The following is a 15,102-nucleotide window of genomic DNA, read 5'->3' on the forward strand; positions in this document are numbered from 1 at the left end:
TTACATATGAGCATGGAGTGAATTTTTACGAGCTACACAGAAAGGGACGAAGTAATATGTACATGTACGAGCGCTCGTTTATGTGCATCTTTCTTTGTCTCTGTTTGTGTAGTGTGCTAAGTTTCACTATGAATCTATTCCGACTAGGCCGGCTTGCTCTGATACAAAATTTTAGCCATACATTCACCCTAGCATGGTTATTACGTTTTCTAATAAAAAAGTGGAACAGCAGAGGAATTCAAAAGCATTTATTTATTTACTTTATTTACTTAATAAACGTACAGCCCATCCCTCACGGGATTCTCGCAGTAGGGGCCCATACACAATACCCGTCGAAGAAGGAGGAGGCGTAAACTTTGTCAGAGTTTCTGAACAGTGTGGGGTGTACACAAGTGGTGGACGAGTTGGTAGGCACTACTTGAATCTCACTATTCAACATTGTGCATATAACAAAACAAGCAAAAGTCATTCGATTTTACAAGAATAATGGAAAGTTCACAGACTGCGATAAACAGGTTAGAGCATTCATCTGTGTATGGGATCTCTAATGGCACATATACTCTTCGACACGAACCTTCTCAGTAGTTTACTCTTGCATAGCGATAAATATTTGGATGTGTCGCAGTAGATGGGGTTTCCTTAGTGCTTTGTCAGTGCAGGGGGACTCGTTGCTGCAAGCTGGTCACACTTCTGCGACTTTTGAGCTGAACTTAGCGTCTTCCCTCCATTGACATCATGGCATGTCCACCCCAGGGGCGACTTTGTAAGGTTTGCATGCGCACTTGCAGGGACGTGGGCATGCGATACATGATTGGTCCCCAGTGGCAAGAGCTCTTCGACGTCGTCATCGTCCAAGCCAGGAAGCCCAAGTTCTTCACCGACCAGCACAGGTGGGCTTCCTGCTTAGCTGACCAAGCACATGCCTGTCTGCAGTCACTCCTTATGGTACTGTGCAGCTGTTGGAACATGTAGCCACACTACAAATACTAGTACATTTCTACTTTAGCCGGTGGTATTTATCCAAATCCACACCCTGTGCCAACTGTAAATTTTGAGGTAGATATGCCCAATTTGTGTTGCATGCAACCAGACCTGAAGTTAGTCCTCCCGGCTGCATTTCCAAACGCTTCACTACACAGTGCCTCCACGTGACGTGTGATGTCATCTCGCATGCTATTCTGTAGTGAAACTGCCCGCCATTTGGCCACTGTGGCCTCAAGGTAGAATTGTGGGTACTGGCGCTGACGGTGTGGGTTCGAGCATCAGCAGGTCTAACCTTTTTTTAATTTCTTTATTGCAAAAACGTTTTTTTAAGATGAATTTTGCGCATTGTTTTTTGTTTTCCTTAATAATGGTGATTTGTACCCTTTAGGCCTGTTTAGGTTTGGGGCGCAGCCTATGACCATGTTTAAATAATGTTACGGATTGCACAACATGACATCACGTGCACATATCTCGCGTGGGGGGTGCGGTGTAGCAAAGCATCTGGAAGTATGCCTCGCAGCCTTGTAAAAACAGTTACAGCAGTCTGTCGCCAAGTGGTTAAGCTGAATGCTCAGTAAGCCAAACAAGGTTGCAAAGTATTGGGGTAGGGTAAAACCACTGACTTCTGTTTCACACGGGCACAGGAGAGCTGCGAGCCGAAGGACGCGTGGACAGGGGTCACGTGTTTGTGGTCAACCCTTCCCCCCCACCATTTTGCTGTCACTGCCATAATGACACTTTGGGGAATGGGGTTCCTCTCTATGACGTCTTGCACATTGGCAGAGCAGCAACAAAGGGTTCTTGATGGGTTGCCTTCCCATTGTGGGCATACTGGGTCTGGCTACGGGGTAGCAAACCACCCCGGCTAGCCTCGTTAGAGACGTTGAGCGACGATGTCAGCTCGACGGTCCCTTGTGGGCCTAAATGGGGTTCAGGGTGTTCCCCCTCCGCCCGGAAATGACCCATCCAAAATGCCCCAGAGAGGTACGCGGCGTCCACAAGGGAGACGCCGCGACGGGTTCGACTCACCGACACAGGCGACGACAGGCTCCAAGGGGCCAGGACGAACCAGGGGGTTTATTGGCCCAGTTGTACAGTGCATAATAACGCCAAGGCCGGGTTAAGAACTACACTGTACCGACGCGCGCCTCAAGGCCGGGCTCTAGCGGGCTGCGACGGCTGAGGCGACACGGGGCTGCCGGCGAGGTGGGGAGGGCGCCTACCTCGCGCGTCCGATTGGGGTTATGGGCCCCGCTCCGGACGTGTGGCGGCGAGGGTGCGATACGAGCCGCGACCCCTCGCGTTCCCTATACTCTATCCTCCATCTCCTCCGAGCTCAGGGAGCGACCCCCCAGAGCCCGAGGGATCCAGCGAGAGCGAGAGCCAGAGAGAGTCCTGAGAGAGAGACCCGCGAAACGTGCGCGTCGCGGTTTTAAGGCGCGGAGGAGAGGAGGCAGGTTCCCGGGCGAGGAGGAGCGACAGCGGCGGCGGGACAGTCGGTGCCCGCCGGCGCGTCGGCCCGCGAGGTTGACGTCACGTGCGCGGGAAAGCGCGCTCGTTCGAACATCGCGCTCGCGGGAGGAGGAAAGGGGATCAAGCGGATCCCCACACCATAGACATGCGGCTGCAGGCTTGCATTGTGCAGTGGGTTACACTTCAAGCTTCTGCAAATCTTGCATCGTAGACCTGCTGTTTAGCATATGACTTGGTGCCGAATTTCGTTGTGGGGGAGGGATGATGGCACTTGTGACGATAGTGACGCCAGGGCCTCTGTTTTGATAAATTCACGCTTGAGGGGTTCAGTGCCAAACTGGGCTGTTGTTATTCACATTGTGCACAAAGTTAATGAATTCGCGTACGTGGCGTTCTGTGCCAAACTGGGCTGTAGTTATTCAGACTTATCAGCGAGCCTCCGTGCAATGCACGTACAACATTGCATATCTAGAGCATAGCTGAGTAACAGTCGATAGTTAAGACAGCAATGTCCTGCCACCCGCTTTGTAAATAACGCTTTGTAATAAACTCCAAACCATCAGCAAGGTTTCACCGGTGGTGTCTCATTAGATGGGGAAAAAAAAAACAGCATTGCTTGTGGACTCTAGTGTACGGGAAATTCTGGAACTTCTTGGTAGGCTTGCATCAGGACTGAGAACGAGCCCTGCATACATAAAGAAATTGGCACACGGAGTGGCTGATCACAGGATTGTACTGAATGATTCAATACAGTAGAGCTTCAACTGAACGAATATAAGTGCTCCAATAAAAAAAAATTTTCTTTTCGAATCTGCCGTTTTTTTTTTAAAAGCATTGCAAGTTCATACAAGCCAGTAAGTGATGTTGCCCGGTTTCATCAATCAGCGATTGTGGGCGGTTTTCTCAGAGACCGCCACCACCTGATAAAATTTAGTACTTCTCATTAAACTTGTCATATCTGGCGATTTGCCATGGCCATGTTTTTAGTGAAGGAAAGTAGGATGCTGCCTTCACCAGCCCTAAAGATAGTGTCTAGTACATGAGACTAATGTACCTACAATGCTGTCCAGCCCCATTATTTACCATTTAGTTCTCAAAGTTATTGGTTCGATGTGCATGTAGACATCAATGATCGATGTGCTCTCTGTACGCAGGCCATTTCGCATCTACGATCCCGAAACAAAAAGTCAGCTGTGGGAACGTGTCACCAAGCTGGAAAAGAACAAAGTGTACATTGAGGTCAGTGCTGCGTCTACATGCAACACGTAGCGTGTTTTGTTTTTCATCTTTGTGCTGCTTGTATGGCAAGCGTTGGGAATTTGAGAAGTGCAATTGTAGTTTGGCTACACTAGACCTTATTAGGCTTCTTAGCTGAGGATCCCTTGCTAAGTTTCATGCTGCTTTATGCAAACTGGGTGTAAACTGGGTGTACAAGGGGTTTGTTTATCCTGCCGCGTTTGAATCCAGCCTGGGTTCTTGACAAATTTGTAAGCCTACTGGTTTTGCATCCTTACCACATGCTGGCAGCCCCTTTTTTATTGTTATAAGTTATAGTAATCGTTTTGTTAGAGCTGTGCTATTGTTGTAATCATTATGTTAGAGCTATACTTTGTCATGCTTTAAAGTATAACGCACATTCAATAACCAGCCCCTTAGTCATATGTGTTATGATGCATCCATTCAGCGGCACTTCACGAATTCTGAACTATTGCAAACAAACATTTACGTAGAATAAAAAGGTGTGGCACAGATAAAAATAAGTGGATTTTTGCCTTGCATAAGTGATGCACTTTAACGATGGCGTAAGTGAGAGGCTCAGAAGCTGTGCAGGCTTGCCGATGTTGTCTGAATGAAGAAAAAAACATCCCATTACGCCGATGCTTGTTGTGTGCTTTGTCGTCTAAAATGCAACATGGTCTTGCAAGGTTTACACATGCATTGAACCGCTCTGACAAAGTGTGACACAGACTGTTGCGAGCAGTAATGCCTAGTTGATGTATTATCGTGGCGTTTTCAGCCATTGCCCTCTGGCCCAATCCTTTCTCTCATTTGTGACCAGTTATAGATGCTTGCTTGAAAATTTTGTAATGCGAAAAAAAAAATCAACTATAGTAAAACCTCCTTACAAGAGACACTCAAGGGACCGGAAAAACATCTCTTGTAACCAAGGCCTCTTGTATGCGATGTTGCTAATATCAGCCATGCTGTTTTTATTGAAATGTCTCTTATAACCAAGTGTCTCTTGTAACAGCGTGGCTTGTAATGAGGTTTTACTGTATCGTTCTGTTAAAACGACAACGATGGGGGAATGCGAACCCAGAAGCAAGCTGTCACAAACTGCAGGCCAGGCCCTCCATTTTTTATATTCGGACGGCCGACATGACGGCCTCCCGGACGGAGTCGGCCATTTTGTGCCTGGCTGAGGAATCCGTGGTCCCCCCTTCGTCTTTGTGCTCACCTCCTTTGTTTCGCCCTGCCTGCTACAAGGACAAAAGCGGGCTGCAACATTCAAGCGGACGTGCAGGTGCGAGGGGTGTCGTCACGATCGCTGGCTCGGACGCGCGCTTGCGATCGAGGCGAGTTGCCGAGGGCCCCGAGAGGGGGAAAACAGGAACAATGGGAAGACGTCAGAGCAGGACTTCAGCGGCCGGCGAAAGTTATGTAAGGGAGCGCACGCGGCCGCTTGGGGCAGTCGGCTGGAGATTCGTGAACGTGCTACACGGGGAAGGGTCCCGGGGGTGACGCGCTTTAGCAGAAGCACATCGGTAGGCTCGCGACGGACCGGTCCACGCCTCGGCTCAGTGCTCGAGTTCGCCCGTCGCCGCGAGTCCCATGGCCGACCAGCTTCTGCACCCCGGACCCCCGAAACACGTGAGCTGCTGCCCCGGCGAGGCCGTCTCCACCTCGTCGTGACTTTCTGCCGTTGAACCGGCGGATTCTCCTTGCCTCGTAGACTTTCTCTTCCCGCGCTCCCTCCTTCGAAATTGTTTGTTGTATCGGATTAAGATATCCGCCTTCGGTTTTTTTTTTCTAGCGTCACTTGTAACTAACGATGTTGCCCCCTAGAGAGTGTTGCGTGTTGCGTAATTGTTAGTATTTTGTTTGGTAGTTGCGTTGTCGAGGTTTAAACAAGTGTTTGCCTCTAGAGTGTTTTGCGTGTTGCGTACTTGTTAGTACTTTTGTTGTAGTTGCGTTGTCGAAGTTAAAACAAGTGTTTGCCTCTAGAGTGTGTCGCGTGCGGCTGTCTGAGTTATAAGGTCAAAGGTTAAGGCGTAGGCCACGGTGGATCGAGCGTCGTCATAGTGGCCACCCTGTGTATTTGGGTTTCTTTTGTTGTTTTACTACATAGTTAGCGCTGTGCGCTAGCCTCCCAGCGCGCGCGTGCGCTTAGTGTACGGCCGATTAGTGCCTGCGCGCACAAGGCCGATAGCAGTGTGAAGGTTTTTTTTCTCTTCTTGTGTCGGGCGTTGCCCTGTAGTCTTTTTGTTTGTGCAGTAAACCTAGATAGTTCAAAACGTAGCCGAGCATCTCCGTTGTGATTTCATTCACCCCAGCAATCTCGGCACACGTGAAAACTCACGGGCCGGCCACCCTGCTAAAATATAAATAACTGTTGTCTCGCGCCCTTCTTTGGTTTTTGCTAGCGGACGCAATTATCTAGGGGAGGAGTTTGTGACACAAGCAGACCCTATTTATTTATGATGATGGTGATTTATTTGATGATATGCTCTCTGGTGCTTTACTAATACGGGCATTCCATGGCTTTCCCTAGGGGAAAGCCATATGAAATGCCTTAGGGAAAGCCATATGGCTTTCCCTAGCATGCAACTGTCACTGTCGCTGATGGAGGGGTGCATATTGTTCCTAATTTTGCATGTTCATGCACCCCTTTCCAAATCCAAACTGCTTCAACTGTATCGGAATGGGGCAATTGGATAGACGTTGACGTCATAACACGAGGGATCCAGCGTGATTCCGACCACGGGAAGCATTTTAATTTTTCTTCACTGCACCCACACTCATCATCGTCAAAGAAACTTGGCTTTCCTGCAGTGCTTTTTGGGTGGACTGCAGATGACATCAGTGAGAGACTGAAAGCGTCGTTTTAAAAAGCATTGCTATGCATTGGTGTTGAGTGAAGAAGTGACTGCATTAGTTGACATGTGCCACAGGAACAGCAAATTGTGCACAGTGATGTTGCAGACCGTACTGCTTTCTACGGGCTGACCGTGTTTCTCTATATGAGATATCCACATTGAGTGAGGGGGTGACAGTAAAATTTTTCTTCAGCTGTGCACAAGAATCTGGTAACGTCTTGTTATTCTTTACCTTGATTTTCAACCATTTAATTATATTTTTAGGGCTCGCGCACGCGTCCCTGAGGTGCCCAACGATTTGAGCACATTTCCAGAGCAGTGTTGTCCTGAAACTCCTGATATAGTGAAGGAATGACATGCGTGCTGCAACATTGCTCATTCCACACATGGTCCTCCTGTTTCATGTACAGGGCACGGTCACCCAGCTTCAGGCCATGACTGGCTGGTGTGGCAACAACGTGCTCTACTTTGGAGACCAGATCTACAGCGACCTGGCTGACCTGACGCTCAACTATGGCTGGAGGACGGGGGCCATCATCTGGGAGCTGGCTGTACGTAGTGCTGGTGCTACTGCAGTGTATACACACCTTCACTATGGTGTTGCTCTCCCAGAACACCAGTAATTGTCAACTCTCGTTCGAGCAAACATAAAGAAGTCCAGTGGAAAACATTACTTGTATTGGGGGTATGCTTTATGTGAAGAGACACCTGTGCAGGATCTAAAAAATCTTTTGCAGATCAATTTCAAGATGCTTTATTTGTTTATAATTCTGCGGGGGGGGGGGGGGGGGGGGGGGAAGGGGGAAGAGTTGAAAGAGGTGGTAATCAGCCAGATTTAGGGGAAATTCAGGTTTAGGGGAGATTTGAGAGAAAAATTTTTCCTTCGCTGAAAGAGGTGGTGCATCATCTCAAGTGAACAGCAGTAGTCACTTTTAGAACAGCAGCCATTTGTGGCTGTTGTAGCAAGCATCTCTTAAAGGGACACTGAAGTGAACTTGTCAAGCTCCCATTTTTGCTTTCACTGCGTAGACTGGCTCAAATTAACACACTTTTCATCGTTTGACCGGGCAGTAAGGCGGCATTTATTTTATAAAGCCTGCAAGAAGAAAAACTACCATGCATGGTTTGCGGCGGCCACCCCAACTAACAGCAGTCACGTCAGTAAAAGGTGCTAGGTGATTAGATGATGTCCAAGATTAGAAACAAGTTTCGGTTTCGGTTCTGTGAAACGACATACTTGGCACCCGACGTTATCGTTTGCTGGGCATTCTCAATATCTCAGTAATTGGCAGACCACGCTTCTGCCATGTTGTCGGCTGTAAAATGCCTTAGATAAGCCTACCAGGAGGGCTTGAAATAGTAGCAATCATTAGCCGAGATGGACGCAGTGGATGAACGCCCTTCGTGTCACCGTTGACGGCTCAAATGCCATGCGCTTTTCCCCCATCTTTGGAAATTGCCTGGCTCATGCCTGTATCGTAAAAAGCATGTTCGCACCAGGCCAAGGGTCTGCTGATTCGGCACTGTGCCCACTGTTCGCAAGCAGTCGGTGCTTATAGCAACAGCAGGCCAATGAGAACTCACTAGCGTGTCAGTGTCAGTCGGCGCGTGTTCTGCGAACTCGTTCGTGGAGCAACGAATATTACAGCGCATACTTGATGAATGATTTGATTGATTGTTAATTGATTGTAGGGTTTAACGCACCGACGCAACGCAGGTGATGAGGCGCGCCGTTGTGGAGGGCTCCGGATTAATTTTGACCACCTGGGGATCTTTAACGTGCGCCGAAATCTCGTACACGGGCGTTTTTGCTTTTCGCCTCCATCAGAAAAGTGGCCGTCGCGGCCGGGAATCGAACCCGCGACCTCGTGCTCAGCAGCGCAACGCCTTAGCCACTGAGCCACCGGTATAGAAAGCATCGGAAAAAAACAAAAAACAAGTTAACTTAACAAAAAATGATGAATGCACTCTGGGCGATTAGAACTTATGACTTGCAAAACAACATACCTAGTGCTCCAGACCACTCGACCACGAGCCAGCGCTACCAGAGTTAGAAATGTAAAGTATATAATGTATTGCCAGTTTACATTTTTATTTAGTTTTAGCATTTCAAATAGTTTAGATGAATATTTTTTGTGTAGCGCTCGTGCAGTAAGCGTTCCCCAAACTCCCACAATACCGTATTTACTTGCGTAATGAACCCACTTTTTTTCCAAAAAATACGGCATGAATTTGGGGGGAGGGTTCAATATGAGGGAAAAAATTGCAACAGATTTTTCGAAAGTTGAAATCCCACACAATAAAGTTGGTAGAAGAAGCGCGTCAGAGCCTTACGAGTTTCGTAAAAACGCCTGGGTGATTATGTAATGGAATTTCTTTTTTATTCTGAACATGCCAGTGGCTCCCGTACTTGCCATGGAGCTGTCCTCCTCACTGAACTCGATTGTGGCTTCACATTCGTAGTCGGCCCACAGCGCACTGTCTTCGGGCCGTAAAGGCACTCCAAAAGTTATTTTCTCACACCTGAAGATTCCCTTTTTTGTGCCCACGAAACACACGACGATCCTTGTTCACCGACCAAAAACCTTGATTTCGCCCGTAGGGTACACGCAGTGGGTCACACGTGCCGCCCAGCCGCGCTGTTTCCATGTGCATCAACGCATGCCCCACCACCGTCAGTTTAAAATAGTCTGTGCAGCTCATGTACTGGCCCATCGTAAGGCGCGCACCAGGAGCACAAAAAAAAAGGTCGGAACACAGCTGAACACTACCACCACGGAGCATCATGGCGAAGTCGCGGAACAGCAAGAGTAGGGGAGTGCGGAGTACGGTTAGTGCTTTCTTCGCACGCCGCCAAAACCAGCCGGAACGGCAAAGAGCAGGGAAGGAGTGCTGAGTATGTCTCGCGCTTTGTTCACACGCCCCTACGTTTTTGTGGCGCAAGGTTTGTTTTGTGTTCAGCAGGTGGCGCACCGCAAGTGCAAAATCTTTAAATTGTGAGCCACAGCATTCCCGCTGACGTCTCGGGCTACTGTTGAGATTTCTTTTTGTTGGAATGCGTTTTTAGCATTTCTGCGTGTACTGTGGCGTGATATCAAGTTACTGCGATCGTCTACAGCATCAGAAATCATGCTGAGATGAAAACATATCCCCACTGCATTTTTTATTCAGAGTGACAAAAAAGTAAATTCTCAAGAAGAAAAGTGGGGGGAGGGTTCATTACGCGAGTGGGTTCATTATGCAAGGAAATACGGTATCTCATGTCTAGTGACTGCACTTCTTAGACAAAAAAGCGTTTGCATATGTGTGGTCGTACTGCTGACCGCTGTGCTTGTTAAACAAACCCAGAGAAAAAAAGTGCTTCCTGCACCCTGGTTTAACACTGTACTCTAAAAGTTCAGTTGATTTTATTTCCTTAGAACCTATATTAACTTCACTGACTCTTCTTCCACCTTCAATTGGCCTTAGATTTTCCTACTAGCTTACCAATCAGTGAAGCGTCGCATGTGCACTTGTGCAGTGCTAGTGTGGAGCGACCTGAACTTGGAGCTTAATACAGTGTTCAAACTAACAAACAAAAGGCATTCACAAACGTGTCGTGGCTTAGTTTCAACTGAGTGAACGAATTGAGACAACCTGTCGGCGGCCGGCGAACTAAACCGACTGACTCTGTCCTAGGGTCAGCGAGCCTTGCTGTAGCGCAGTCAAGCCAAGCCACCTTTTTGTGGTGTCATACGAAATTCCACAGAAAATGGGCGAGGATGCAGAGAGGAGGACAGCATATTTTAATTGACTTTTCTTGTGAATTAAGTCACGTAAACTCAATGAGAGTGGTCGAAACATGGCCTACAGACTCCAGACTACAATTTGCGGTCGTAATCCTGCAATGTTTACAAATCACTTCAGTGTCCCTTTAATTGTCTTAATGTGCTGAAATTACCCCAGCTTCATTTGCAGTTTGTTGCTTAATTCATTTTTTATGCCTGCTCTAAAGGCCCTATACATTTGCACATTTGTCAGTCCATCACGAAAGCTTTTGCACTTTCCAAAACACATAATTGAAGTCTGTAAAGTGTCGAGGAATTCTTCGCTCTGCTCTTAAACTTCTGAACGAACTTTTTAGAAAAAGGATGCAGTGTTTTTTTTTTTTTTTGCATATTTTCACATTAGTCAGGAAGCAGGGTTAATCCTATGGGCACTAAAGAAAAAGGGAATGTAATAATCTCATCTCCGATGGCGAGTGTTCAAATTAGTTGCATACAATGCTGGCTACATTTGTAGTCACGTTTTTTTCTTGTCTAAATACCTAAAATGCAATGCTACAGCCAGAAGCTGGCCTCGCCGAAGTCTACTGTTAGCCTTGCCCGAGGCCAGATTTCTCCTAAAATCTCATTCATTTTAACCAATAGTCTGTTATAACCAGGTCTTCTAAGCATGATTCACTACGTACATGGACCAAACAGAACCACTAGTCTGCTCTGTTATACCCAGATGTTTGTTAATTGTGTTAAGATCTGTTACATTGAGAGTTGATGTATCTTTCCTTTGACCATTGATGTGCAAGCTGTGGTCAAGTCCAATTCATACGTAGCCTGTTAGTGATGAAGTTTACATAGTTCCAGGCTCTTACCAACTGACCTGTTTCGACTTTCCATTGATGGACGTGGCAGGCACAAGAGAGCAGGCCTGTGTGCATTTGTCACAGACCTACGTCTTTACACATGGCCACTCATATTGTTTCTTAAACTACTATTCGAGTACCTTGTTTTGTTTGGTGGTCTAATTATGGCTGCTTTTTTTGTGTGTGTGTGTGATGTCAAGCTTTCGTTACGTTTATTCATTTGCATATTGCATACCCTAGAAGTTCTGGTCTGGCCTGCGCGTATCGTTTTATTTCAACTGTTGTGTCAATGCAGCAGTATTAGCTACCGTTATGATTGCCTCGTTTTAAGCTTCCAAGTGTATTGTCGTAGTTAGGGGTTAAAAAAAAAATGGGTGGGGGAATGAGTAAAAGTTACTACAGGTAAAACTGGGTTTAACAGCAAATATAAGGGTGTAACTTTTACTTACGTTCTTTCTTCTCTTTCACCCTAGGGTGAGATCAAGATCCTCAATTCTGAAGAGTTCCGACACACTGTCAGCTGGCTTCAGTCCCTGCAGCACCTTATTGAAGAGATGCAGGCAAGTCATGTGTTTGTTCTGAAACCAGTACTTCTTTTATTTTTTTTTCTGGTAATTGCAGAGCTTGCTTAGAGGAACCCTATGAACGTAGTCGTTTCAACTGAATGTCATCTCCATGAACTGAGGTCTGAAGAAAATCCCCGTCTGTATAGTGAGGTGGCATATTTGCGTAGCGTTCTTCGGATAAGGGCAAGACTTTGTTTTTTTTTAACAGAAAGCTAAGATGTGCCTATTCCTTGTGGTCATGTGCTGCTGTTGGTGGCTATTATTTATCACGTTCACTTTTCTTGAAAGTTGGCCATGCAAAGCTGTGGTTGGTTTTCTGGCAGCATTTTTGGCTTTGGTAGATTTGTAGCTTGGAGCGCATCTAGGGCAAGCGTTTTTTCCGGTTTATAAGCCGACACAATAGTTATTAAATCGAGTGCTGGTGACCTGCTGTCTGGCAAGCAGACTGCCTCCGCATTCAACGACTATTTTGCTGGATCTTTTTCAAGCGATTCACTAGTTGCACACCCGTCACTCAAAGACGCATCATTTCTACCTATACCTGAAATTTTGATTGATCCCATTGGTATTGCTAAAATTATTGACTCTTTGAAACTTTCCTCAGCCTCAGGTATCGACAATATAAATTCCAAGTTCCTAAAAAATACTAAAGTGTACTCATCTGCAATTTTGTCGAAAATATTCCAACAGTCTCTTAGCACCTGTGAAATACCGGATGACTGGAAAGTAGGGAAGGTGGTGCCGATTCACAAATCTGGTGAACTAATTAGCAACTATCGCCCCATTTCTCTAACCAGCATTCCTTGCAAAATCCTCAAGCACATCGTATCATCTCAAATTGTAGCTCATCTTGATTCTAGTTCATTTTTTCATCCATCTCAGCATGGTTTCCGCAAACATTATTTTTGTGAAACTCAACTGGCTTCCTTCACACACTCTGTACATAGCATTTTGGACCGGGGTTCAACCGCTGATTGTATATTCCTAGACTTCTCTAAGGCATTTGACAGGGTGTCGCATAACCTTTTGTTTTTTAAATTAAGTAAGCTTAACCTAGATCCTTACGTTTTTACTTGGCTGCGCAATTTTTTAACCAATCGATCGCCATTTGTTGCAGTTAACCAATCTGATTCGCCTATGTCCAAAGTACTATCAGTACTATCAGGTGTTCCGCAAGGTTCCGTGATTGGCCCGCTCTTATTTCTAATTTATATAAACGACTTACCCGCTAAGCTTCACTCTTCAATTAATCTTGGCGCCATGTTTAAATTTTCCATCTTCGCCTTCTTTGTCTTCTTCATCGTCTTTCTTTTCTTGGGTCTAGGGTGTTATCACGAACGGTTGTCTCCTACTCATGACAGTAACCACAAGTAACCACAGTAACCATCGTTACCACATTGTGTCTCTTTTATAAGCCTTGTAATGGGTAAAAATTTTACAAATGGCGGCACTTCCTGGTCATCATGGTAGTGAACTTGTAACTACCATGTAACTTGAATCAAACTTGTAACTTGAATCAAAAATGTTAAAATTACAAACGACCACTAAATTCTATGTAAGCACACAAACAAGGTCTTCTTTTTTTTTTATTCTTTTTTGTTGTCTTTTGCTAAGTTGAACTCTGAGCTGGGCAGTTGCGGGCATATGCAGGTATGTCAGATCCAATTCTCAGAGACCAGTGGACAGCAACATATGCCCTGTAGAAACAACCACCTTATCAAATATATTAAATATATAACCATATAATAAATATATGACCACAACAAGGTGCGTGTCGGACATATCAATCTCTGAGCACTTCCTATCGCTGCCAAAAATACATCGGCTTTTTTCGGTCGCCGTGACTGATTTATCAAAAATGCCGCTCCATGGAAAGGGGAGTCAGTGCAGCCATCTGAATGCAGTCTCTTAAAGCGCAGCAAGGAGTCTGAATTTGGGGTGGAGACTAGTTGCTTTTGTGAGCATTGCCACATTCTCTTGGTTTCAGTGAACTGTACTCTCATGCGTCGCAGAGTTTTTCTTTTACCAAAGAGCAGTGGTGTTAATTGCTGTGCTATATCTCTCCCAGGACCACGAAGACATTGAGGACTTCATTGAGCAGCTCCTGCAAGAGAGAGACCAGCTGAGGTGGGTTTGTTTGTCGCTGCCCCCATATTACAGGAAATCATATTATAGGACTTGCACATTCCACATGGCAATGTCGGGCAGTTGTGCTTGCATATTTTTTGCAAGTATGCCAGGCAGTGAACAAAATGGGGACCATGGAAGCTCTAGCACGGGTCATCGTTTTTTACGCGTTGCCACTTACAAGCACTGTGTACCTAGTGCGGCATCTTGGTCACTCTTGACGTTGCCTTAAGCCGTCTCGCACTCCCAAACAATCTTTGCACTCATTCTAGCAGACAGACTTGAGGTTTTCTGCACAGCTGTTCTACAAACTTGTGCAAGAAACTGCTCTTCTTGTGTAAATAGATTGTCACTGGAATTCCTCACTCCCTTTGGTAGGTACTTTTAAACTGCCATTGCCAGACTGAACTCTAGGCAAAAGCGCAAAATCTGGGTGTTTTCTGGGCTTATTGCCACCCCCTGGTGCTGCATATAGAAACCGAATATGACCGCAGTTTGTTGTTGGTGCTGAGAGATGCACGGCATGGAGCTGAACGAGTGGGACGCGCATTGGTGATGTTAGCACAGCCTCTGATGATGTCAGTAACTCAGGCCAGGGTGTTAAAGGGACACCGAAGTGATATTGTTAAAGCCCTATTTATGCCTGCATTTTGCAGGTTAAATCATATTAATTTCGTTGACTATTTCGCTGAATACTAAATCATTAGTTTTCCTGTAATGGGTGACAAAAGAGAAAATACCATGTGCTGCTCACGGCCAAATGTCATTGCACAGTTTAGCAGTCTGCTTTCATGCCATCCCGGCCTTCGAAATTTCAAATTTTCACCCATTTCACGATTATTATGGACTTATTGTTTGTTCACGCACACATTCTGTGGGTTACACATGCTAGAAATCAACTAAACTTGGTCCTGCAGACTTGCCAGTGTGTCGTCTTAGCTGAAGCCACCAAATCTGTGGAAAGTATAGCAAGAGCAACACAGCACCTTCAAACACTAGCTTTCTCGTTAAAAACACAGTAAACCCCATCTAAAAGCTCTGGAACTGACCTAGTCACTCTAGACTTCATTCTAATAAGTTGGTGGGTGTGAATACTTGAAACGTCGAATATTTCACTAGTAGTGTTGACTATGGTTCGATTGCAGTGGAGTGCTACCACTCTGCTTTTCGAATATTCAAGGTCTATAATAGGGAAATAAAATTTGGCTCTGCCGTATGACATGCAAGCTTTCAA

The 15,102-nt window shown here is 46.0% G+C and overlaps 1 protein-coding gene across 1 annotated transcript in view; it reads left to right on the plus strand.

The window, feature by feature from the left end:
• Nucleotides 1-15,102, plus strand: part of Nt5c (5' nucleotidase C) — a 38,259-nt gene that overhangs the window by 21,356 nt on the left and 1,801 nt on the right. The window contains exons 9-13 of the mRNA XM_077698523.1: nucleotides 789-890; nucleotides 3,612-3,696; nucleotides 6,965-7,105; nucleotides 11,649-11,735; nucleotides 13,810-13,868. Coding sequence (XP_077554649.1) covers nucleotides 789-890; nucleotides 3,612-3,696; nucleotides 6,965-7,105; nucleotides 11,649-11,735; nucleotides 13,810-13,868 — 474 coding nt within the window. The remainder of the gene's footprint in view (nucleotides 1-788; nucleotides 891-3,611; nucleotides 3,697-6,964; nucleotides 7,106-11,648; nucleotides 11,736-13,809; nucleotides 13,869-15,102) is intronic.

This window comes from Haemaphysalis longicornis, unplaced genomic scaffold, assembly GCF_048455015.1.
Source record: "Haemaphysalis longicornis isolate Haplotype H1 unplaced genomic scaffold, Haemaphysalis longicornis Haplotype H1 scaffold_2, whole genome shotgun sequence".
In the NCBI taxonomy this organism is placed as follows: Eukaryota; Metazoa; Arthropoda; class Arachnida; order Ixodida; family Ixodidae; genus Haemaphysalis; species Haemaphysalis longicornis.